Source organism: Nomascus leucogenys, chromosome 17 (genome assembly GCF_006542625.1).
Source record: "Nomascus leucogenys isolate Asia chromosome 17, Asia_NLE_v1, whole genome shotgun sequence".
Taxonomy (NCBI): Eukaryota; Metazoa; Chordata; class Mammalia; order Primates; family Hylobatidae; genus Nomascus; species Nomascus leucogenys.
In genome coordinates, this window is record NC_044397.1 from 4706120 (window position 1) to 4731555 (window position 25436).

Sequence of the window (25436 nt, forward strand, 5' to 3'; positions counted from 1 at the left end):
TGCACCCTCCACCTCCTGGGTTCAAGCAATTCTCCTGCCTCAGCCTCCCGAGTAGCTGGGATTACAGGTGTGTGCCACTGTGTCCTGCTAATTTTTTGTATTTTAGTAGAAGACAGGGTTTCACCATGTTGCCCAGGCTGGTCTCGAACTTCTGAGCTCAGGAAATCCACCTGCCTCGGCCTCCCAAACCTTCTAGTAACAGGCAATTTCTCCTAGGGTTACCTGCCATACTTAGGAGGGACACAGCTTTAAAGGGAGATTATATCTATTGTTAAAAGAAAAACCTTAGACAAATTAAATTTAACAGAGTTTTATTGAGCAAAAACATGACTCATGAATCAGGTATCCCCCAAAATCAGAATAGGTCAGAGAGGCTCCAATCCTATCACATGGCTGAAGAAGATTTATGGGTAGAAAAATGAAAATGACATACGGAAAACAGAAGTGAAATACAGAAGCATCTGGGTTTCTTACAGCTTGGCATTTGCTTTATTTGAACATAATTGGCCACCTTTGTTTGAAGGAAACTTGGTGATTGGCACAAGAACAGGTTACAACCTGTTTACACATCCAGTTACGTTACAGTCCACTATGTACTGAAACTTTTAGGCCAGACTTGAAATAGGCAAGGAGGCAGCTTTAGGCTAAACTTAACACTATTAACTATATAAAATATTTTAAGCATTTTCAAAATCTTTTAAAAACCATATTTAATGACTTTTTCTGTGAAAAATACATAAAAATTCACTCTGAAAAGGTAAAAATTGTCCATAACTTCCCCACTGAAAACACTAACATTTATTGAGTGCTTACCATGTGCTAGGTATTGTTCTAAACATTTTACAGAAAGTATGTACAGCATCATTATAAACAATGTATTATATTGATGTTAATATATTAATATAGTATGTGTTAATCAATATTGTAATGAATATTGTATTCACACATTAATGAGTAACATATTATATCATTACCTGTGAGGCAGGTAATATTATTTTTCCAGGTAGCTGAGACTCAGAGATGTTAAATAACTTGTCTAGGATCACCCAACTAGTAAAAGGTGGAACTTAGGTTTAAACCTAGGTAGTCCGGCTCCAGAGCCAGACTTGGTAACAGTTTTATTAAGAGTGGAATTTTCTTCCACTCTTCTAATCCCATTCCCCAGAGAGAATCACTACTACTAATATTTTGGTGCTTGTTCATCTAGACTTTTTTCTGTGTTTGTACATACATGTGCGTGCACGCACACTCAAACACACACAAGCTCATTTTAGGGCTTTCATTTTTCCCATTTAATATATCAGGGACATCTTTCCATATCAACAAATATAGGCTTACTTCATTCTTTAAATGTCTACGTGGGATTCCTTGGTGTGGATATAACAATTTATTTAATTATCCTCTTTATAGATATTTCTAAAAGTTGGCTCTTGCAAATTGTAATAAACATGGCTTATTTTTCCTTACATTAAAAATATTTGGAGAAAATATATTAGTAGCATGGTCCTAGTAAGTTCACATAACACTTATTAATATCTCTTGGAAAATTAATTTTTTGTGAAACACTGAGAAGTGAGTCTCAATCCTTCAACAGATACAGTGAGCATACTCGCCTTAGCTCTTGATTTGCTGCTTTTGTGTTACAAGGCTACTGTTGTGTAACAAACCTACCTTTAGTCAATCTCATGCCTTGGATCTTCAAACCATCACCGCAGCCTCAAATATCACAACTCCTAAAACACAAGACCTAAAATATCAGGGATGAAAGAGACATGGAGGATCCACTCTTTCATCTAACTCAGCCTCAACTTATCAAATTCTGGTTCTGGCTGAGGAAACACGTCTTCTTCAGTGGAGACACTAATGACCTATCAGTGGGCAGGCAAAGGATTAAAGAGCCAGGAAAAACTGGCTCTAGGAGAGATTTTGTTGGGAGATGTTAGTGAGAAGGTAGCTGAAAGGTATTGACAGCAAGATAAATATGGGCTTTGAGAATACAAACTCATGTGTTTCCTTGGAGGACAGAATAAAGTTGTAGATTACTCTGATGACACGCGGGCGCGCGCGTGTGTGTGTGTGTACTGAGTTTCCTAGAATGAAACTCCATGAAAGACAAGACCACTACAAAGTCCAGCTTGTAAATAAGTTACACATATGATAGTGGCAAGAGGAGAGAAACGGGGCTTATTTTGAGAAATCCAGCAAGGATTCTCAGAGGAAAGAAGCTCAGGCAGGAGAAGAAGTAGTAGCAGTTAGGAAAGAGAAGACAGGTCAAATTTCTGTACCATAGGGAAGCTTCCCAAAGGATTTAGAACTTTCATTTCACAACATTTTGACAATTGGAAGAGACCAAGTAGTTGTTCACCCAACTATTTCCTCCTGAGAACACAGCTAGACTGTCTTCCAACCTCTCTTGCAGTTAGAGGTGGCTACATGACGGGGTTCTGAAAGAAATGAAATTTCGAGTTTGCTACTTCCAGGGCTGTCCCATAAAGCCTCCTGTGCAATCTTGTATGTTCTCTCTGTCTTCTCTCATTTGCTGCCCAGATATAGAGGATGCAGTGGAGAGCTCTGAGATTCTAGAGGACAAGAAAGCCACTAGCTGGAAGAAACTTGGGCTCCTGAGTGATGCGTGGAGCAGAACAGAGCTTTCTCACCAACCTCCATGTGATGGGAGTGAGAAATGAACTTGTTAGCATTTTTTATTACAGCAGCTAGCTAACCCTGACTAGTACATTGTAGAATACTGGTATGTCCTTTGCCTCTCTGGTAGTTTCTTGGACTCCTTGCTGGAATCCTCTTCTTTCTCTCATCACCTGAACAAAAGTATCCCCCAAAATCAGAGCTCTTCTGGCCACTTTTCTCTGGGTCAGCAAGTGACCTAGTCCTGATCTCTCTTTTGAGCTCCAGACGCTCATCAGCAGCTTCTTAAGGTTAGCTGTCTTGCAGTTGCATGCAGATGCAAACCTAAATTCATTTTCTTCCTCCCCAAACTGATTCTCCTAACTTATCTTTCACTGCCTCTCACTCATCACCACCCTTCTCCTAGTCAAACTTGCAGTACATCCCTGTGTGTTTTCAATTCGTCCCTCTTTCTCACCAGCTACACCAGACAGAAGACCATCACTCCTCTTTCCCGCACATCCATCCCCACGCTTCTGCTATCCTCATGGCTGTCTCTCTTCTTAAGCCAGGTGGTGGCACCTTAAGTCCTCTCTTCAATGACACTCTTTCTTCCTCAAGTTACAGCACCCTGGGCTATGGCTCTTGTGTGGACTTCTGCAATAGCTGTTTTTTTTTTAATTAAGAAATATTTTAAGCACACGGGAAAGTATGGAGAATAATATAACTAACACCTGTACCTATCATTCAGTTTTGTCAATCCTTAATATTTTGCTGTATTTGAAAATGAAGGGAAAAAAACAAAATTGGTTCAAATCTAGGAGATGAGAAGCTTACGTTATCTCTTTCATTGTATTATGTGGAATTTTATAGTAAACTTACTTAACACTAAAACTTGTATATTGTGCCGGGTTTAAATTTTTCCCTGTTCCTATGTGTTATTGCCTCCATGTTGCATCAACCACTGATGTAATAGAAACCTGATATCAATCAACACATACCCCAAGTGATTTTATATGCATTTTACAGAACAAATGCCATTGGGCTACCTAAATGCCTCCATGGAACTATATATGTTTTTTCTATGATTATTATCATAGACTCCTTAGAATTAGAAAATGTGAGGTCATCTCTCTCTCTAACTATATGTGTGTATGTATAAATATATATTATATATATTAAATAAATAATTACAGGCATATTTGAAGCCCCCTACCAATCCGTATATAATTGCATCTAGCTGAGATTTGAATTCTTCTGATTACTAGTGAAGTTAAACATTATCTATGTGCCTTTGGTTTTTAAATTTTCTGTGTTTTGTTTCTCCCTAGAGGTCAATTGAAAGTGGTTTGTCCTTTTTATTGACTTGAATGAGTTCTTCATAGATTTTGACCACTAATCTTCAATCAGTTGTATGCATTCATTGCAAATGCCTCTCCCTGTCGGTGGCCCATCCATTCCCTTTGTTTCTGGTATCTTCTTTGGACCAAAGTTTTCAATTTTAACATAGCCAAATATGTCATATTATTTTACCCTTTATGGTTTGTGCTTTTTCACCCAGGCTGGACAAGCCAAGTCCTATTTGACAAAAGTATTCACAAGCCAGCTGCCTAAGGAGGAGACGGTGAGCTTCCTGCCCTTTGACAGCTGGAGGCAGAGACTTCATGACTCCTTACTGAAGTTTGTAGAGAGGGTTTTGGCATCCCATTGGAAGCTAGAATCAGGGACCTTTACGGTCATCATTGGGAAGTCATGAATCTGCAACTCCAAGCAATCTTCCCCATGATGTAGCAGGATACCACTTCTGGTCACTTGGCCTGAAGTTCGCAGAGTTCAAAGTCACTTCTTGGGGACACACAATAAAAAAGAGACGTCTGTCTCCAGAAGAACCCTTTGGAAAATATGTGGGCCAAGCAGGAGGCAGCCCCCAGCCCACTCTGTTTGACTGAGATGCAGCTAGCAGACTGGATAATGATTCTGTGCAAGGCAGGGGTGCCCAAAGCAGTTTTGATGGAGCTGTGTGGATGGCCATAGGGAAGGAAGGTCCCTCACCACACACTGCCTGGCAAAGACAGGGCAAGGGCTAGGGCCAGGGAAACTCCTGAGCAGTAGGCACTACCCACATCCTGGCATTCTTTCTGGCAGGGTCATAAGAATCTCATGAGTGGGAAGGGATTTTGAATCAGGAGGACAGGGAAGAGAAGAGGAATCTGGCTTGGGGGTTAGGGGGAGGGCAGAACTCCTCAGCCTGGCTTAGAGGTCCTGAGAGGACAGTTAAGGGAGGGGTCTCTCAAGGACATAGGCACCAATAAAATACTTGCACAATCTGTCAGGATTTTATAGCCCTTGGTCAGAAAGGAGGGAGGCGAGGATTGGGTTACTCAGAGGCCCTGGGCCCCAGACCCTATCTACCTGGATTCTGTCCTAGTAGACCCTGGGGAACAGGGGGGCGAGTGTCCAGAAATCTCCTCCATGATCTTATCACAGACCTCAGACTCAAACCTTCTGCCCTCTAGTTGATAAGTACTTGACTTTTCTTTGCTCCTCCTTCCTCACATCCCTTTAAGGAGGAGGTGGCCCCCGCTGGTTGGTAGCTGTCTTTGCCACATGGAGGTCATCCATCACTGGTAAAGCAGCTCTATATCGTGTGAGTACTTGATAAGTGCTCACTGTCCAGTGAATTCTGCCTTCAGTTCCCAGGCCAGTAGCACCAGATCACCTCAGAGCTTGTTAAAAATGCATCATCAGGCTCCATGCCAGATGTATTACGGCAAAGTGTCTTAGGTGAGGCCCAGGAAACTGTTTTAACAAGCTCTTCAAGTGGTTTTATACGCACTCGAGTCTGAGTAGCACTGAGCTAAAAGAGCACTTGGTAGGGATGTTATTTGTAGAGTTGATTCCAATGTTACACAGAGGGTTGATCAAGATGACTTTATTTTATTTATTTATTTTTTTTTTGAGATGGAGTCTCGCTCTTTCACCCAGGCTGGAGTGCAGTGGCGCGATCTCGGCTCACTGCAGGCTCCGCCCCCCGGGGTTCACGCCATTCTCCTGCCTCAGCCTCCCGCGTAGCTGGGACTACAGGCGCCTGCCACCTCGCCCGGCTAATTTTTTGTATTTTTAGTAGAGATGGGGTTTCACCGTGGTCTCGATCTCCTGACCTCGTGATCCACCTGCCTCGGCCTCCCAAAGTGCTGGGATTACAGGCGTGAGCCACCGCGCCTGGCCCAAGATGACTTTAGATCGTTTGAATTCTGCTATTCTGTGATTCCAAGAGTCTCAGATCTTTAGACAAGACAGACTTACCCATGGGAAACGGCCCAGTCTCTCGCACCTGCTAGGAGAGCATCCTAGGGGAGTCATGTTGTCTGCCGTGTGACACCCTTGCCTACAGCTGACTGGCCCAATGGCAGCCAATCCACAAGCTGGTTCATGGCCTATGAGACATGAAGAGCTGCCTCCCACAGGGGTGAAGGGCAAAGCTGGGTTAGCCAGCTTCTCTTTTTCTCTAGGAGATTTGAATTGGGAAACAGAGAGAAAGGAAACACGTAGCTAAGCCATGCATGAGGCAGCAGGGGAATGAATAGTCACCAGCGCGAGTCAAGGTTTAGAGTAAATAGGAACTAAAAGTAAGTATAAACCAAGAAATTAAAAAAGACAAGAATAAAGTTGCACAGGAAAGCTGTGGTACTGCTGTCCCAGGGATGGGTCATTCTTACTCACAGTGGTCTTCTCCTTTTGGACGTCATCATAAACATGGTAAGATTCACCCTCACCTGCAAAGAAGACAGTCAAGGTTAAGCAAGGAATCTCTCCCAACCCAACTCCCATGGAAACATGAGGGAGATATTGGGGTCCTGGCTGGGCAGAAGGGACACTGATGGGAAAGAGGCCAGGGCTGGATCAGTGGCCACGTTCTGCCTGGGTATGTCCCCAGTGCCCAGCAAGAGTGGTGTCCAGGGATACGAAGGAGCAAAACAAACTGGCTGTCTATGATTAATAAGCATAAAAACCCATAATCTTAATGATCAATTCCAGGTAGCTGAAAATTCCAAATTTAAAATTAGACCTAAGTATAATCTATTTTCTGATGAATTTATATGTAGTACTGTCTTTCTAATTTTTTGAACTAGGAACTCCAGTGTGATTCACAATTTACCTACTACCACTTACATAAACACACTCATACACTCTCACACCCAGACACATATTCACACACACTCCTAAAATAAAAGTTTAACAAAAAAAGGGTAAAGCATTATGACATTATGCTCTTCTATTAGGTTTTTATAAAAATCCTATTGTGACCTATTAAGTTGATTTTACACTGATTAAAAATATGTATATAAAATTTTACAACCCACTGCTTTCTTTGGATTTTCATAGCTTGAATAATTAAAACCAATGAAGTCCAATATACCTCTGGCCCACTCCCATGTTTCAATCTTCTTGTCAACAGAAACATCTTCAGTGTACAGGGTTATTGAGCACACAGTCCCTATGTGTCAAACAAACCAACAAACATAAAACAACAAGAAAGGAGGTAACATTCATTAAAGGGGACTAATCTGATAAATCTTACACAAGATGCTACAGATTTCATATGTGATTAATGCTAAAAACTTAAAACTTTGAAGATTAAAAAGTCCCTGAAGTGCTTTTAGGAAGACAACATTTTTAAATGATAAAAACAATTAAAAAACAATACCATGAACCAGAAACATCTTTACATAGATTTGTTTTAAAAGTCTTCACCTAAAAGATGGCAAAAATACATGATCCAAAATGGATACTAGCACACCTAGTTGTAGACAAATTGGCACTGAGTTGACTTGGCTTTGGGTGAGCTGACCTGGGGCCTTAGAAGATGGCGAGTCCACCACCCTCAGGGCTGCCCAGGCTGTTGCTCTGGCAGAAGGGAGGGAAGCGATTTGGGGCTCCCAGGGGATCTTGGCCACTTTACTCCTCAGGCTTCAGTTTCCTGGTCAGTAAAATGAGCATAAGAATCCTTGTCCTTGATGAGTTCATGTCCTTTGTAGGGACATGAATGAAGCTGGAAACCATCATTCTGAGCAAACTATCACAAGGACAGAAAACCAAACACCGCATGTTCTCACTCATAGGTGGGAACTGAACAATGAGAACACATGGACACAGGGTGGGGAACATCACACACGGGGGCCTATCGTGGGGTAGGGAGAAGGGGGAGGGACAGCATTAGGAGATACACCTAATGTAAATGACCAGTTAATGGGTGCAGCACACCAACATGGCACATGGATACATATGTAACAAACCTGCACGTTGTGCACATGTACCCTAAAACTTAAAGTATAATAATAAAAAATAAAAATAAAAATAAAAAAAAAGAATCCTTGTCCTCACGGCTCTCAAGCTGCCCTAGAAATGGCTAAGCACTTGGCTGTCTGCTCAGAGCCAGTGACCAGGACTCACTTTCCTAACTCCTCCTCAGGCTTTCTGGAGGTACCAGTTGATGAGGAGGGCAAGCAGCAGCAGCAGCAGCAGCAGCACAACGGTCACTGCCACACCCAGGATGATGGACTTGACTGGGGGGCTTTGGAATAAGGACCGGACTGATGAGGAAAGTCAGAGCCCAGAACAACCTCCTGCCCTGAAAATCATCCCTCTTGCCATGCCTGTTGTCACCACAGGCCCTCCCCAGCTTCCAGCCTGTCCTCTGAGGTCCCCTTCGGCTCAGCTGACCAGTAGGCAGCCATGTGATCAGGGGCTGTTCCCCACAAGTCATGTTGTCTAGGGCAAGCCATTCCCCCTCAGGGTCGGTTTCTTTCTCTGTAAAACTGGAATGTTGGTGCTATCTCAAGTCCTTGCTCTTTCCCTTTTGCAATTGTTATCCCTTGGCTTTCTATCTGGGCCCCTATTGCAGGGTCTCCACCCAGCTCTCCTGGTACCCTTCCCTTAACAGTTCTGTCTCAGGCCCTTAAGCTCAACCCTTCTCTAGGAAATGCAGTGAGCTCTCAGAGTATACTGATGTCATTGAAAAATAGCTCTCCCAGATAAAAAATACATTTTAATAGGTCCCATTTTAAGTCAAAGGAAGAACACAAAGGCAGACTGTTTTATACCATAGCAGGCTTTTAGGGAAGGTGTCTGGGGTGTCAAATGTCAAAGGAGGAGGACAAGCAGTTCAGGAACATCTCTCAGCTCAGGTGATCAGCACTCCTTGGTTTCTGGTTTAATCCCTTGATGCAAGAAAGTATGATTTGCAAGAGCCCAGGGTTCATCATCTGCAGTGATGGTGGATGGAGAGAAGGGAGGGGAGGACAGAGGCAGGAAGACACTGTCAGTGCCCATGGCTGGGGCCTGGAAACCATCAGGCAGAGGTAGAAAACAAAGCAGGCCACGGGTTGTGGTAACTACACAGTGTGCCCTTTCCCTAGACCCAGAGTACTCTGGGATAGCTCTCCTGCTCTTACAGGACAAGGGCTGGAAGGGGGAGAGAGGTGAAAGAAACAGCCCTGGTCATGTGCTATGAACTGAACTGGGCCCTTCAAGGCCGTATTCTCCTTGAATCTTCACAACAACCCTGTAAGACAAAGGTTCCTGTCCCCCTCCCTTGGCCCTGCTCCCCTTCCCCTCACCTGAGGCCAGGAGCACCAGCAGGACTCTCAACAGCAGTTGTGTGGCCTCCAAGGTCATGGGTCCTTTTCTTGAGCCGGGATGGTGGGAGGAAAGTGAGGGAGCGGGGAACCCCTGGGGAGCGGGAACCAGCGCTGGAGGATCCGGCCCTGGGGATGAATTGCTGAGGAAGGCAAAGCCTCCCTTGAGGAAGCAGGAGGCCTGAAAGGAAGGGGGACGCCTTGGCCTACATGAGCCCCTCCAGCTGCAGGCTCAACGTCCGGGCCTGGAAAGGCCTCAGCCTGTACTCTGTAGCTCCTGCTGGGTTCCTCTGGCCCCAGCCTCTTCCCACTTGTCAGGCCACCTCCCTCCCACTGGCGCTGGGGGTGGGAAAAGCTGAGAAAGTTCAGGAGGAAACTATGGTGAAATAAAAACCTCTTTCTCCTCTCTCCCCTCTATTCTACCACTTCCTCTCCAGCCTGAAGTTTCTCTTCCTCACCCAGCTAATGCACAGGCTGAAGATGAGTGACAGTGTTAGGGGACCTTTTGGAGGTCTGACCAGAACCTGAAGACCCACTGGCTCCCAGGGATCTGAGACTTCATGCCCAGGCCTGCCTGGGAACTGGGGAGTTCCATGGCGACAGTAGGGGAAGAGGAGAAAAGAGATGGAGATTCATTCCAGGAATGGAGGTGCAGGGGGTGTCTATGGCAAAGGTGGGAGAGAGTAAAGCCTGGGGAGGGGAAGATGGGGAAGGGAGGAGGAGGGGAAGGGGTATCTCAGCCCCCAGATCATCTCCTTCCCCAGCTCTGAGCTGCCATAATCACTCCAGAGCCTTTGATGAAAGATGACACTAATCAAACACATTTAAAAAAATAATTGTCCTTAGATGAACTATAGAAAATCAATTGTCACAGGCGATTGACAGTTAACAAACAACAAAGAAAAGAAAAACTGTAAACCATGGTGCTGCAGGTTGGGTTCCTGGGCACAGAGTCAGGTGCAGATTAGCACTGGAGGTTTATAAAGCGCTCTGGGACCAACATCTGGGGAAGAGAAGAGCAGGAAGCAGGATGGGGCATGTGAATCCAAAATATCAGAGAGAGGCCTCAATCAATTCAGAAAGTCTACTTTGCCAAGGTTAAGGACATGCCTATAGTAGTCTCAGGAGCCCTGACGACATGTGCCCAAGGTGGTTGGAGCATAGCTTGTTTTTATACATGTTAGGGAGACATGAGGCATCAATAAATATATGTAAGATGTACATTGACTCAGTCTGGACCAATGTGCATTTGGTCCAGGGTGTGTGTGGACGGGGCAGTGGGAAAGGCGGCTTCCAAGTCGTAGATAGATAAGAGACAAAAGGTTGCATTCTTTTAAGTCCTCTATCAGTCTTTCACCGAACACACAATTTAGTCTGGCTCAGTAAATCTGCATTTTTACATAAACAGTAGGGCAGAGAAGCAATCAGATACGCATTTGTCCCAGGCCAGCAGAGGGATGACTTTCCTTCCTGCACCTGTGAAGGTCAGCTAACAGTTTACATTGTCAGGGTGAAAATCAACAGAACTGTTCTAGGGTAAAGATCTTGAGGCCCACAAAGAATTGTCTTGTGGGCAAATTGTGAGGGAGGTACATAGTTTTTTAATCTTTGTAGCTATCTTATTTAGGAATAAAATGGGAGGCCAGTTTGCCCGCCATAGTTCCCAGCTTGATTTTTCCCCTGGCTTAGTGATTTTGGGGTTCTGAGATTTATTTTCCTTTCACAGGCAGAAGGAGAAGTCAGGCTGCAATAGAGGCCATAAGGAGACTCAGGCTGTCCTGGGAGGAGTTCCTAAGACAGGATGGCCCTTCAGGACTTGTCAGTCAGGAGAGGTGGGGTGTCCTGGGAGGGGAGTCTGGCCTTGGCAAGGCAGCTCTCTGCAGCTGAGGAAGACCCCAAAGAAGCTGGCAGAGGAGACCTGCCCTCACCACTCCTGATGTCCATCAGTCCCGCATGAGGAGCTGGCAGCATGGCATCCACTCTCTCAATTTGATCCAGAGTGAAAGTATGTTGCAGCCATTGAAGAGAACTGTAAACCTAATGCCTGCTTGCTGGGCTCCATGCAGGCGAGTGTATACCCAGGAGGTGCTGGATTTACTTTATTTGTTCTTCCATTGGCCATAATGGCCAGCCCTTCCCAGGTGAGTGTTCTATGCCCACAGCCTGTTGCTCAGGAAGCTTTATTGTCTCACCTGCTAAAGTGAGCAGCCTGTCCGATGCCCCACCTGCCCTGCACCTTCCTGCCGTGGATCTGCTGTGGATCTGGGTCCCCGGAGCTTCGAGAAGAAGGTTGAGAGAGGAGGGAGGAAGTGAAAGGCTTGTGTGTTTAGAAAAGTGTCCAGTTGGGGCTGGGGATATGGGGCTTGTTCTATAGCTCCTCAGCCCCTTGTGTCCTTACCATGGGAGTTCATATGGGAGCAGGCTCCTAGGGTGAGCAAATTGTGCTGGTTCACTTGGTTCCAGAAACCCCTCAGGGGCATACAGGGACAGTTGGTCACCCTCACAGCTACCGTGCCCTACTTCAGGACACAGCTAAAGGCCTCTGCTTGGGTCCAGCAACCACTTGGTGAGTGGCCATGTTCCCTTCCACCCTCCACAGCCCTTCTCATCAAGCCTCCCCATGGCTCCCTGCTGCCATGGCCTGTGCAGTCTCCGCCCCTAGATCTCACCTCCTGACTCCACCCTGTGGTTTGGGCCTCAGATAGAGCCCCACCTCCTCCCTGAAGCCTGCCCAGCTGGCCAGAGCCTGCAGGATTCCCAGTTCCCCCACCTTGGAAGGACTTGAGGACCTCCTATCTCTTGCACTGTGGTGTCTGACCCTGTGCTAAGGTCTGGGGTGTACCCAGCAGTGCCATGTCTCCCTTCCCTCAGAGGCTGTGAGCAGACTGAGGCCAGGGCTGGTTCTTGTTCTTTTCTGGTGTGCCCCACCTCATTAATGCTGAGCTGTGTCCATGCAACTGTTTTGCACACGTTACTGGAAAGGGATTCCGATCCAGACCCTAAGAGAGGATTCTTGGATCTCATGCAAGAAAGAATTCAGGGTAAATGCATATGGTAAAATGAAAGCAAGTTTATTTAAAAAGTAAAGGAATAAAGAATGGCTACTCCATAGGCAGAGCAGCAACATGGGCTGCTTATATTTATTGTTACTTCTTGATTATATGCTAAACAAGGGGTGGATTATTCATGAGTTTTCCAGGAAAGGGGTGGGCAATTCCTGGAGCTGAGGGTTCCTCCTCTTTTCAGACCATATAAGGTAATTTCCTGATGTTGCCATGGCATTTGTAAGCTGACATGGCACTGGTGGGAGTGTCTCTTAGCATGCTAATGCATTATAATTTGCATATAATGTGCAGTGAGGACGACCAGAGGTCACTCTCATTGCCATCTTGGTTTTGGTGGGTTTTAGCTGATTTCTTTACTGCAACCTGTTTTATCAGCAAGGTCTTTATGACCTGTATCTTGTGTCAACCTATCTCACCCTGTGACTTAGAATGCCTAATATCTGGGAAGGCAACCCAGTAGGTCTCAGCCTTATTTTACTCAGCCTCTGTACAAGATGGAGTCACTCTGGTTTAAACACCTCTGACACACATACCCAAGGAAGTGAGAAGAGGCTTCAGAGCTCCTCTCTACCTTCCTGTTACAGTCTCACCAATGTACCACAATGTAGCAGTCTCTCGTTGTTTGAGGTATCACTGGAGTTCTTTGTCTCACAACCATGAAAATTAAGGAACGTGGACACCAAGGATGAGGTTGGAGTGAAAGTTTAATGAGTGAGAGAAGAAAGCTCTCTGCTGTGGAGAGGGGGCCTGAAAGAGGGTTGCCATTTTTACAGTTGAATGTAAAGGCTTTTGTAAGAAACCTATGAGGACTGGGTGACTCATCTGCATAAGGCATGAATTTCTGGTAGCTCCCCCCTGTCCTTCTAATGCACATGTGGGCCCTTGGCTTGAGTTACTCCATATTGCTTTGTTCCCCTTACTGCACATGTCAGGGGATGAAATTTTCCATTGCAGGCATTTTTGGGCAAGTCACCTGTGTAGTCTGTCTCATCTATGAGGCTGTGGGCATGTCTTAGGCAAGCCCCCCTGTGCAAGTTCCCATATCTGTGCCTGCAGCTTGATTTTTCAGGCTGTTCTTTTGTTTAAAAGAATTCAACCGAGAACCCACCCTAACTGCCTTCCTGACTAGTTTCTTCCTTTCTCCTCTCTCACTCCTTTTCCAGATGAGGAAACAGGATCAGAGAGGGACAGTGACTTGCCAAGTTCACACTGAGATGAGTCCACCCTGTACCCTCCCCTCCTCAAAAGAGGACCTTACCAAAGGGACTGTCATCAGGGGGCCCTCAACATCCATATAGTGATGACACTTGGGAAGAGATATGACAAAACCAAGAAATAGAATCCTAAGGTCTTAAATGTAATGTTGGAAACAACATTAGAGCTGGAAAACAACTTAAGGAACAATGGTAATGGGGCATTTGCATCATTGTACAATGCTAATGTTATTTTATCTTGAAAACAATCTTCAGAAGTAGGAATTATTGTCCTCTTTCACAAGACAGGAAAAATGAGGCCAAGGGTTAGTGACTTGCTGAGGGTCACAGAGTGGTATCCTGGTCCCTGTCCCTGACTTTTTCCCTAGGGCTCCTCCTCCTGGGCATCTCACTCTTAGAGGAAGCAGGGCCATCAGTGGTGCTGGTGCCAGCTCTTGGGGAGCTATTTTCCCCCAGGTGGGTTAAGCTCTCTCCTAGTATACAACAGGATGGTGGCTACACCGTCATGATAGGGAGAACAGCTATCTTAGGAGATTGCTTGCTAGACAGAGATGGGCGTGTGTGTGTGTGTGTGTGTCTGTCCTGGGACCAGAGCCGTCGGTTCTTCAGCCTCAGTCTTCCCTCTATTGCCCTGTCCTGGACATAGGGAAGAAGTGCCTCCTCCCTGCTGTCCCCCAGGATTACTCCCTGCCTCTTCCACTCTCCCCACATCCATCCTGAAGTGGCCCCTCAGGCTGTCCACCAAGGTCCTGGCTGTGTCACTCTCCTGGCCATTGGAATGTCCCTGACCCAGGGTTGAATGCACAGTTGTCACATTTATCCCCAGTTGCTATTCCAGTCACTCCAGATCAGTAGACACCCGTGTGTGTGTGTGTGTGTGTGTGTGTGTGTAGGGGAATCCAGGCTGCATTCTCCAGCCTTCATTGCTGGACGCCAAGGCAGTGCTCTGGACAATACAGGCTGAGTCTGAGCCCTGAGTCAGTGGGTGGGAGGCAGATTCCTCGGGCCATTGGGTCCCTGGCCAGAGGCTACTTGGGCTCCATTTTCCCTGCCCCCCTGCCTGGGCCAGTCCTCCAGGCCATGGTCAGTTCCAAGTTGCTGTCTTCACTGTGTCCCAAGTGTGTCTTCTCTCTCTATCCTGAGGGGTAGGAGTAGGGTTGCTCCACCCTTCCTCTGAGCCATGGTCTCCCCACCAGTGTCTGTGGGGTGAGCACCCTCCATACAGAGCCAAGGTCTCAGCCACCCCAGGGTATGGACTTGCTGGAGGCCGCTGGGTCCCCTGCGGGAACTCAGACTTGGAGCCCAGGTGTAGAAGCTGGGGGAGAGAGCCCCAAGTCCAGCCTCTGCACTTCAGTCTTGGGAGAGGCTGACCCTGCAGCCCGGAGGCTCTTAGCTGCCTGGTCACAGCTTTCTAAGGAGGCAGAGGCCAGCAGGTGGCAGCAGTGAGAGCGTGGGCTCTGCGGGGTCCCAGGACAGGAGGGAGGAGCAGCCCCAGTCAGGGCAGGGCCATCCAGAGGCCCAGCAAAGGACATCTAGCCCGACAAGGGAAGCTGCCAACCCCTCTGTGGGTCCCCAGCTCTTAGTCACTGTTCACTCTCCTCCAGGATGGGACATCACCGCCTCTGGCACTCGTGAGCCCAACTCTTTCTTCCCTAAACTTAGGGGAAGCCGAAGCAGAGCGGAGGGAAGCACAGGACACAGTGGCCTGGTGGGGAGGGCAGCTCAGCCTGATGGGGTTTCTGAGGCAGATGGGAGCTGAGGTTCTCTGTAAACAGCACTCTCAGGGTTCCCCTGCCTCCACCAAGAGCCCTGAGGTCTGCAGCTCTGAGCAGAAACCACTGGTCACATTTCCTCGGGACTTTCTGCCTGATGCCCTTTGCTCTGGGCGCCCCCCCTCCAGGTTCCTACCCCCCAGGAGAACACTGCGCTGTGGGGCTGCTCAGGATGGCAGGCTCTGGTTTTGGGAAGTCCTGGGTGAGTCCAGCACTGCACAAGTCCTCCAGCTTCATACGATCGAGACTGGCCCCAATCTTCACCCCTCCTCTAACCCCCTGGGGCCACCCTGGGAGAAGCTCCCCACCCCATGCTTAAGTGGCCTCAGATCAAGCAGACTTCCACATAGGGCTCTGGTCTTCCAGGCGGGTCACGTCTAGAAGGATTGCTGCACATGCTGTAGCCTGCAAGAAACAGGGAGAGCTGAGGAAGTGTCCTGCGCTGCCCACGGTGCCCTGATGCTCCTCCACCAGCGCCAGCCCCTTTCAGGCTCTGCCTCTGGTTCCTTCCAGGTCATGCCCTTAGGGTTGTGCTGGGTGGTCTCCGCCTGGCCCCCCTCCTCCCCAGGTGGAAGCCTCACAGTCCTTTTGACTGGACACAGGCCAAGGGCCACACCACGTGGGGACTCGAGGTCATAACCCTTAGCGCAGTTACCCAGAGCTCTGCCCTCAGGAGGCTGGGAGGTGGGCTCTACTCACTTGCCATATGTCTCTTCTTCCAAAACCCATAGACCATGATCAGCATCAGCACCAGGAGGAAGATCAGCACCACCACAAGCGCAGTGGAGTAAACATCCTGGTGCCTGAGAAGAAGGGACAGGGCGGAAGCGGGTGAGCACCAAGGTCCCCCATCCTAACCCACGTTGGGATCGGACCAGCAGCAGAAACCCTGAGAGCACGCCCTTCCCGGGGTAGATGGCCACCCTCTTCCTTACAGACCTGGCCACAGAAGCAAGAGTGACATCCGGAGTTAAGAGGAGGACGTCCCCAGGTAGAGGGGAACATCTCTCTACTTTGGTACCTCTCCTCTATTATGCTCCCAAATCTGTTTGTCAGTGAGGATGAGGATTCTAGGAGACTCCCATTTGTGGCTAAACAGATCAAGATGCTTGCTCTCCTCAAGGGGCCTGCTATCCTCTGTAGCAGATGCTGCCTGTATCCTCTTGCCTGTATCATTTCCAGGTACACACATCATCAGTACCTCCTTTTCTGTGGGTGGGAAGCTAAGGCCTTTCTCTTGTCACTAGAGCCCTCTATGCCACACACAGCAGGCAGCCCTCTACGGATAACCAATTGGAGTTGGTGTGTAACTACGCGGGCTCCTTTGCCCTTCAGATGTATGTTTGACACTAGATCTGACTCTCCCCGTTGGGATTAGGCTCTTGTGCACAGTAGCTGCTTGGTTAAGTTCTCTTTATTAGAGGCCTTCCCTGCCCTGTCCCACTCCCCCACCTTTTTTCCAATCTTCCATATAAGATGCAAATCCCTGACTCAGCTTCTCTAGAGGAACCCAAATTAAAGCATCCCCCATTTTCCACTTCCTACTCCATGAGGCACATCCTTGCCCCATCCTCACCCTCTCCTCTCCATCCACAGACTCTTCAGGCCACCCATCCCCTGACATGCTCATCTCTGACTCTCATCCCCACTGGCCCTAATTCTACCAACTCTCATCGCCCCCACCCTCATCTCCACAGTCCCCCTCTCCCCTGATACTCCTCCCACTGACCTTCTTCTCTACTCTCCTCCCCCACAACTTCATTTCCCCCCATCCTCATCCCCCTGACCCTAATGCCCCTGACTCTCATAGTCCCCTGCCCTCATCCCTGCAACCCTCATCTCCCCCCACCTTTATCCCGACCCTCCTCTCTGCTGGCACTTCCCCCACCTTCCTCCCCCTAACTCTGCTCCTCACTGACCCTCCTCCTCCCTGATCCTCCTTTCCCCTGACCTTCCTCCTCCCTGATCCTCCTCCCCGACCCTCCTTTCCCCTGCCCCTCCTGTCCCCACCCTTCTTTCCCCTGCCCCTCTTCCCCACTGACCCTCCTTTCCCCTGCCCCTCCTCTCTCCTGCCCCTCCTCTCCATTGCCATCCTTTATGTCACTTCCAGTCCCCCACCTCCCATTCAGAAGCAGGCCACACTGATTCCTGGGGAGCAAAAGGGGAAGGTCAGATATGAGACTTGTGCCTCCAGGTCTGTTTGGGCACTAAGTGTTGGTGCCACTCAACCCCAGGCCCCACAGGTACCTGATGGAGGGTATGGAGGGTAGTCTGTTGAGGAGAGATCTGCTGGTGAGGCAGAGCCCTGTGGTGGGCGATCTGGTGCTCAGGTGCCCAGACTTAGTGGAGATGGATTCTGGGCCAGCAGAGGAGTCCCTGGCATTGCTGGGAGACGTGGTCACTGTCTGGGACCCTGTGGTCCTCCTGGGTCCCTGGCTGGTGGTGCTGGTAGCAGTGAAGCTGTAGCCTGTCTTGGAGGCAGGTCTGGTGGAGGCCAAGAGTCTAGGCAAGGTGACGAGTTCCGGGGTGAACACCATCATGCCAGTGGTAAAAGGGGCATCAGGGCCTGAGGTAGGGGCTTGGCCAGTTGTGGCAGTTCCACTCTTGAGGATGTTGGCCAGATGTGTGAAAGGAGTGTTCCTCTCAGTTTGGGGAGCTGAAGGACAGAGAGGGAGGAACGTTAGACTGACTTGGGGGCCTCAGTGCTGGGAGCAGATCCTGGCAGCCCACACAGTTGCCCGGAAGCCTGGATGGGGGCCTGTCCTCTTCTCTTCTCCTTGACCTTGGGCCTAGGATTCTGGCTGCTGAGTGATCAGATGTGTATTTGTTCAGAAAGTGATATCAGGAGGAAGGAAGTAGGCATACTGAAGAAGGGAGAGACTACCACAATTTCTTTTTCCCTCCCATGTCAGGCCACCTGTTCCCTCTCCATCCCCATCTCTCTCTTTTCACTTTCCAGGCCCTCTTCATTCCTACGGGCCAAAAAGATTTCCATAAAATAATGTCGAACAGGGACTTTCCACAATTGACAAGTAGGGTCCAGAGATGAGGACAAGGAGGCATCAAGGGCCTCAAATTCCAAAGAAAGCTGCAGTCAGTTGGGGTCAGACACTTTCCTTGGGGGCTCACTAAGAGATATCAAACTGATCCTGCTACACTCACCCATCAACCCAGCCGTTTTCCATCCCATTTTCTGGAAGAAGCCTGGGTTTTGGAGAGTGGATGAGGAGGGAGGTGGAGGAGCTGTGAGGCATCAACCTAGCAGTGAGTGTTGGTTTTATCTCAGCATGGAATGAGAAGATTGGAGACAGAGGCTGCTACATCCCACTACTGTGCATGGAAAGGGCAATTTCCTAAGGGCCAAATTGTCGTCATGGAAGGTGGCTGAGCTTGAGCCATTTTTCTGGGGAAGGGGACCCAGAACAAGCAGCATTGGTGAGGATGGGGATAGAGCAAGACGCTCACCTGGAGTCAGAGCTCCCACATCATCATACTCAGCACTGGGGACACCCTGAAAGAACTCTTCAGAGAACTCACACATCAGTGCCTTGGGAGAGTATGTGGACACTCAGAGAGGATCTCAAAGGGCTGGCAGACAAGCAATGACATCCAACAGAGAGAGCATTCCTACAACACTCAGTTAAGCCACATAACCATCTCCCCCTCCCTCATTCCTGCATCAACACACTAAGAGGGCCAAGAAGAGGTAACCAAGAGGAATCCCGCCTTCTTCACAGCCCAAGATGCAGGATGGGGAGCTGGGCAGCCAGCAACCTTCCTTCTCCACTTTAGATGCCTTGGACCATACAACCTGGTCTTCAAGGGGCAGTGGAATATCCTATACTGCTAGATGACTAGAGTCTGTAGTTGGAATAAGGATTTTTTTATTTCCTAATAACAGAAAGGGTCTGCAAAGTTGAAATCTTCACAAATTGTCCTTTAGAGGTGGAAAGTGAGATTTGACATAACATGATTAGAGGAAATGATGAGAAAAAATAAAAGCATGTAATGTTTAATGTTTCTATCCCTACATATTAAGACTTCAATGAACCAGTTTCAACTTCCGTGGGTCTCACTCAGAACTGGAGAGGGGAGGAATGAGATTTGGCTCCACATTTTAGCAACAGCATTTTCCCTAGTTCAGACCCCATGGAAGATGGAGATGCAATTGGATTAGGCCAATGGCAAAGGGTGGGTAGTAAATTGCATTATAACTGGCTGCCTTTTTTGGGCTGTTTAGCTGACTCCTTTCCCTTTTCTATCTAATAAATGTGGAAGGACCCCACGGCTTGGTGTCCACTCTTTTTTGCCTATACTCAAGGGAGAGCTTTTAGATCTTGATATTTTTAACAACTTTATTGAAATATAACTCACATCCCATTTATAGTATAAAGCTCAATGGTTCTTTATTATGCTTACAAAGTTATGCAACCATCATCACAGTGAGTTTCAGAACATCTTCATCATCTCCAAAAGAAACCCCTTACTGTTTATCTATGACTCTGTATCCCCTTTTCCTTCCCCCAGCCCTAAGCAACCACTAATCTACTTTCTGTGTCTATAGATTTCTCTAATTCCCTGGACTTTAAACACTATCTTTATAGAGATACTTTCAAATACGTACCCCAGCTCTGACCTCTCACCCGAGCTCCAGGCAGATATATCACTGCTGGCTGCATTTCCCCACTTGGGGTTCTAGGCAGTATCTTAAATTTAACATGACAAAAGAGAGCTCTCGATTTTTCTCCTCCAAATTAGCTCCTCTTTCAGATTTACCCTACGCTGTCAATGGTACCATCATCCACCTGCTGATCAAACAGAAAACCTTGGATCATCCATGATTCATCCTTTTGGCTCACCTCTCAGCTGAGCAAATCCTGTCTTACCTTCAAAACATACCAGCTGAACAGAAAGTCTGAAAAACAGAGATTTGAGCCCATTCACGTCTCTCTGCCACTAGTGCCTACCTTGTACTCCAGGCCACTGTTATTTCCAGCCAGATGCCCACAATGGCCTCTCTGCCCGTATTCATACCATTCACAATCCATCCTCAACAAGTGGCCACTACATTCTTAAAAACAAGTCATGACACAGCTCTCTGAGCTCTCTAGTAGCTTCCTCTTATACCCAAATTCCAACTTACGGTCTTCAGGGCTGCTTGACTCTCCAACCTCCTCATTCATTGCCTCACACTCCACATGGAGCGACTAAATAAGCCTTATACAAGCCAAGCTCCTTCTGACCTCAGGACCTTTGCACATTCAGCTCTTGCAACAAAGTGCCCTTCAAAGCACCCAGATTTCAACAGGGCTGGAGAATGCTCACCTTTCAGGGCTCTGCTTGGTGTTGTCTGCTCAGGGAGGTGTTCTCTGACCCCTAGTAATTCAGTAGCTCCCCCAGCACCGAGTCACTTACTAGTTCATGAACACCTCTAGTTATTTGCAGTTATTTGAAACACTTCCTAGTTTCTTATGAACACCTCTTGTTTTCTGCAATTATTTGTCTGGATAATAAGTGTACCTGTCATCTCCCATAGGGCAGGATTGTGAGTGTTTTTGCTCATTACTGTCTCCTCAGAGCCTAGAACAGTGCCTGCCACATAATAGGGGCTCAATGAATTATGTTGAAGCAATGAGTGAATAAAACACAGCACAGACAGTGCCAAGTTTGAACCTTATCTCAGCCACCTGCTAGCTCTGGGACCCCGGACAAGCTCAGAGTCACACTGGGTTTTCAGGTCTCATTATCTTCATCTGTAAAATGGTGACAATAGTGCCACGAATAGTGCCATAAAGGCACTTTGAAAACACTACAGTGCAACGTGACCATCGATGGATTATTATCCTTGTTATCTCTGATGTTAGTGGAGTGTGAGGCAGGGAGGACTCCCTCCACCCGTCCCAGTGGCCCTGCAGCCCGCTCACCTGGAGACACATCCAGCTGGATGCCCATCAAGGGGTACAGGATCCCAGAGGTGTTGCGCATGCACCAGTATCGGCCTGAGTCCTGGAGCTTGAGGGCCACCATGGTGATGGTGACCACCTTGGCCTGGGCATCGTCCTGCAGCAAGTAGCGGGGCCCTTTCACCCAGACTCGGGCAAAGCCAGGTTCACACTTCTTCTTCCTGATTTTGCACCAAACCTTGCCCTCCACGCGGTTTTTGTAGCCCTTATAGGAGCACTGCACAGACAGAGTCCCCCCTTCAAGGAGCCTCACTTTTGTGTATACACTGTCAGCAGAGGGGCCTGTGGAGACAAGACTTGTTGAATAAGGTCTGACAAGAGGAGAGGAAGAAGACATCATGAAAGTTGAAGATCATGGTGAAGGGCGGGGTGGGTATTGTCCTGCTGTCACGGAACCCACAGACTGAGGGGGAAATACAGCCCCACCCTCAGGGAGCTTGCCCCAATCTGAAGGGAGGTAAATGGGCCCTGAAGACAGCTAGCTTCCAGTATCACGGGGGAGACACAACCCCCGCTCTCAGGGAGCTTTCAGTCTGATGGAGGAGGCAGGTATATCCCTCAGTGAGCCCCCAGTCTAATGGAGGAGATGCAGCACTTACACTCGGAGCTCCATCAGACACAACCCCTTTCCTCATGGTATTTTCTAGTCTGATAGGAAAGTGACAAGCTCTGTCTTCAGGGATTCCCAGGGAATTCATTTTTATTTTGTTTCATTTTTGAGACGGAGTCTTGCTCTGTCGCCCAGGCTGGAGTGCAGTGGCATGATCTCAGCTCACTGTAACCTCCGCCTCCTGAGTTCAAATGATTCTCCTGCCTCAGCCTCCCAAGTAGCTGGGACTACAGGCACCCGCCACCACGTCCAGCTAATTTTTTGTATTTTTAGTAGAGACGGGATTTCACCATGTTAGCCAGGATGGTCTCCATCTCCTGACTTCGTGATCCACCCACCTCGGCCTCCCAAAGTGCTGGGATTACAGGTGTGAGCCACGCCAGGCCTCCCAGGGAATTCTTGTGGGAAAAACCCAGGTCATGCCCTCAGTGAGACAGATGCAGAGACACAAACACAGGTCATTAAGTTCTGAAATTTCAGTGCCCAACTAACTAGGTAGATAAGAAAAGCTAGTATTTGAAAAAATGATTAATAGTTATTTATTTCACAAATAGGTTCACTGTAGTCCTCTTTAAATAATAAGTCTCCTTAGTTCATTCTAGCTGGCGTTTAGTTTTAAAATATTCTAGTTACATAAAACCCATAGATCAAGCCTGTCCAAATGTACATGTCAACAAACTCCCAGTGGAGTATGAACCACAGGATTCTACAATTATTCACTTTCCACCTGCAATATCTTTCTCTCTATGCTGAGGAGTCAGATGTGGTCCAAGCCTTCATAATCCACCGTCTGGTAGAGAGAGGGCAGAACTGGGGTGTGCAGGGTGACTCCGGGGACAGAGAGAGGGAGAAAGCTGCCGTGGGCTCCCTCCACCCCTCTGCCTGCCCTAAGCTGGGCACTGACTCTTCTGATAATTTCACCCCAGAGCCTCCCACAAAACCACACATAAAAAGACTCTCCCCCACAGTACAGAACAGAGAGCACACATTTTGGAGTCAAAATAAACAAGGCTTGAAACCCTGTTTCTACCATTTAGCGGTGTGATCAGTTCACCTGTTTGATACAGAAATATCAAAACAGACACTTGACTGATACAGAAATATCTCTGTTTCTTTATCAGTCAAGTGAGAATAGCACCACACCCCTCACAGGTTGCTGTGAGAATTCTGCCCCAGGTTAGTGCTTTGCACACAGTACGTGCTCAACTCATGCTTCCTTTTCCCACATGCTGGGGGCTCCCAGTTCCCCCAGTGGAACTCAGAGCTGTGACAGTCAAGGGCCCGGAATCCAGGACATCTGTCCCAAGTCCCACCCAGCAGCCACTGGAGCTGAGGCCCTGTGTGAGGCAGCACCCTCTCTAAGCATCCCTCTGTCCCTTGCAAACTAAACAGAACGATCCAACTTCATTATTTGGTGGATGAGCCCAGGATTTCCTAGCACAAGAGAGACCCCTTTCTGCCCTGGCAGTGGGAAGCTTCTTCTCTACCCTCTGGGAGGTGCAGAGTTGGGTGACCTTGGGATGGGTCTCCAGGGCACTGTCTTCATGTGTGCCTACACCTCCCACCCCTCTCACAGGCAGTGGTGAGTTTTGCCAACCCCCACCATGGCCAGAACTGAACAGGAAGTGGTAACTTGGTTGCCATGGCAGCGAGAGGGGCAGGAATGGGTGAGGTCCCTCAAGGAGCATTGGTATCTGTGAGGTGGGAAAGGCATTCACACACTGGTCCCTTCAGGACAGAGGCAGGGACAGGATGTGGCATCAGCATTTCAAGAAAAATGTTCAAATTCAGTTCAAAGCACACATGATGCAATGATTGCTGTCATAACTAAACAGGGCTTCCTGACAGAGGCCAAGCAGAGAAAGCTATTTGTGTGAGGAAACTGAGGGCTCTGCTTTAAAGCCTGAGGAAGCCTAGCAGATAAAGGAGCCAATGCAGAGAGGGTCCAGAGCTTTATCTTGGCTTGGGAGGCCTGGGTTAGCTTCGCCTGGGGCCTGATATTAGGGTGAAGAGCTACTAAGTCAGCCCTAATCTCCTGCTTCCCCAACACACAAAACACTAAACAAGAAAACTGCTGGTAAGGAGGGTAAGAAAAAGGCCCTGAGCTCCTGCCTCTGTACCCACTCCCTCCTCCACAAGGCAGCCCCTTCTCCCCTCACCTGAGACGCAACCCAGTGGCCACAGCAGCAGCAGCAGCAGGAAGGCTGGGGCCATGGTTCCATCCAGCTGGGCAGTGTCAGGCCTGGAGATCCAAGGTGAGGGCCCACCCGACACAGGATGTGCCACCTGGGCCTGCCAGGGAAGGACCTGGGGTTCTAAAAGTGAAGCTGCCCATTTAGGGAAGTGAAGCAGTGTGGGACCCACTGCCCCCAGCCAACCGCAGGGATTCATTGAGCCTATTATGAGGGCGGTGCTGGCAGCTGTTTCCGCCCTTTTCCTCGGAACTTCAGGCAGGTGTGGCTGCTCCACCCAGTCTGGGGCCCCAGGCCAGGGAGGACTCACAGTCAGAGGGCTCCCCGCCCTCCCCAACCTCCCCCAGAAACTGGTCCCTAGGATCCAGCAAGGGGGCTGGGGTGAGGCTTCTGGAACCTCAGGTATAGACTTTCCTGGAATCTTCTGGGCTCAGAGACCCAGGGGTGCAGGCTCTCAGGCTGAGATGGAGCATCTCAGACCCTAGTTTCTTACATATACACATTCACAGGGAAGTTCTTATGAACTCTCATTCATTCATTCATTGCAGATTCTTTCTGTTCCTTTCTCTCTCTCTCTCTTTCTCTCTCTCTCTCCCAGGCTCCTGGCTGCTCAGAACAGTCACTTGTGTTCACTGTTGCAAATAACCTCTTACAGGCTCACTTGAAATCTTACTTTTGTCAAGGGGGAAAAATGCAAATTGTAAGACTCAGGGCATAAAGTCTGGGTTGAGGGAGGGGTTCCTGTACTCTCACACACAGGTGTGCGTGCACATGCACTCATACTCACACAGTCTCACTTTGTCTTTTATTCACTTTCTCACACACACAGAGACACACACACACGCATACACACGCCCATGCACACAGTCTCACACACACCCCACCAGCCTCTCCTTTTCCCTATCCATACGTCTCCTGTCTCTATCCCTCTCTCTGCCTCTCCTCCTGTCGTCTCTACTCACCATCAGCTCCCTCTAGACTCCTAGTCCCTCGTGCAGGCTTCCTATAGCCACCGCAGTACTTCCCCTCACCCACCTCATCTCAAGACCCCCTTCCTCCCCTGCCTCCAGCCTCCGTCAGCACGCAGGCAAGCCCCCTCCACTTCCTTCTGCTCAACGCTATCTCGCCTGTACAGCCACCAGCTCCAGTGGAAATGACCCAGCACTTGGCCCAAGACCACACCCTTCACTTACCCCAAGGCCTTGAATCAGAAGCATCCATTTTTGATGTCCAGTACCTGTATCATCTGCTCCTTCAGTGTGTGGGGACCCAGCTGGACTCCTGTGGTTATGTATGCTCCCCCTACTCACTAGTGCCGTGTTTCTACTCCTTAGATGGGACTGTCAAAAGGTAAACTGAG

At 48.4% G+C, this 25436-nt stretch overlaps 1 protein-coding gene across 2 annotated transcripts; it reads right to left on the reverse strand.

Annotated features, from left to right (window-relative positions):
- Positions 1 to 13011: 13011 nt before the first annotated feature.
- Positions 13012 to 25084, reverse strand: TREML2 (triggering receptor expressed on myeloid cells like 2). 2 transcript variants are annotated; one of them, XM_030796214.1, is made up of 6 exons: positions 25039 to 25084; positions 24044 to 24199; positions 21236 to 21556; positions 17559 to 17967; positions 16011 to 16114; positions 13012 to 15716 (listed from the first exon to the last, which is right to left on the reverse strand). In XM_030796214.1, exons 2-6 carry the CDS (start codon positions 24096 to 24098, stop codon positions 15637 to 15639), a joined length of 969 nt encoding a protein of 322 aa, XP_030652074.1. In that variant the 5' UTR covers positions 24099 to 24199; positions 25039 to 25084; the 3' UTR covers positions 13012 to 15636. The 2 variants fall into 2 exon arrangements, with proteins under 2 accessions (XP_030652074.1, XP_030652073.1); XM_030796213.1 differs by lacking the exon at positions 25039 to 25084 and having other exon boundaries at positions 13743 to 15716; positions 24044 to 24278.
- Positions 25085 to 25436: the final 352 nt, after the last annotated feature.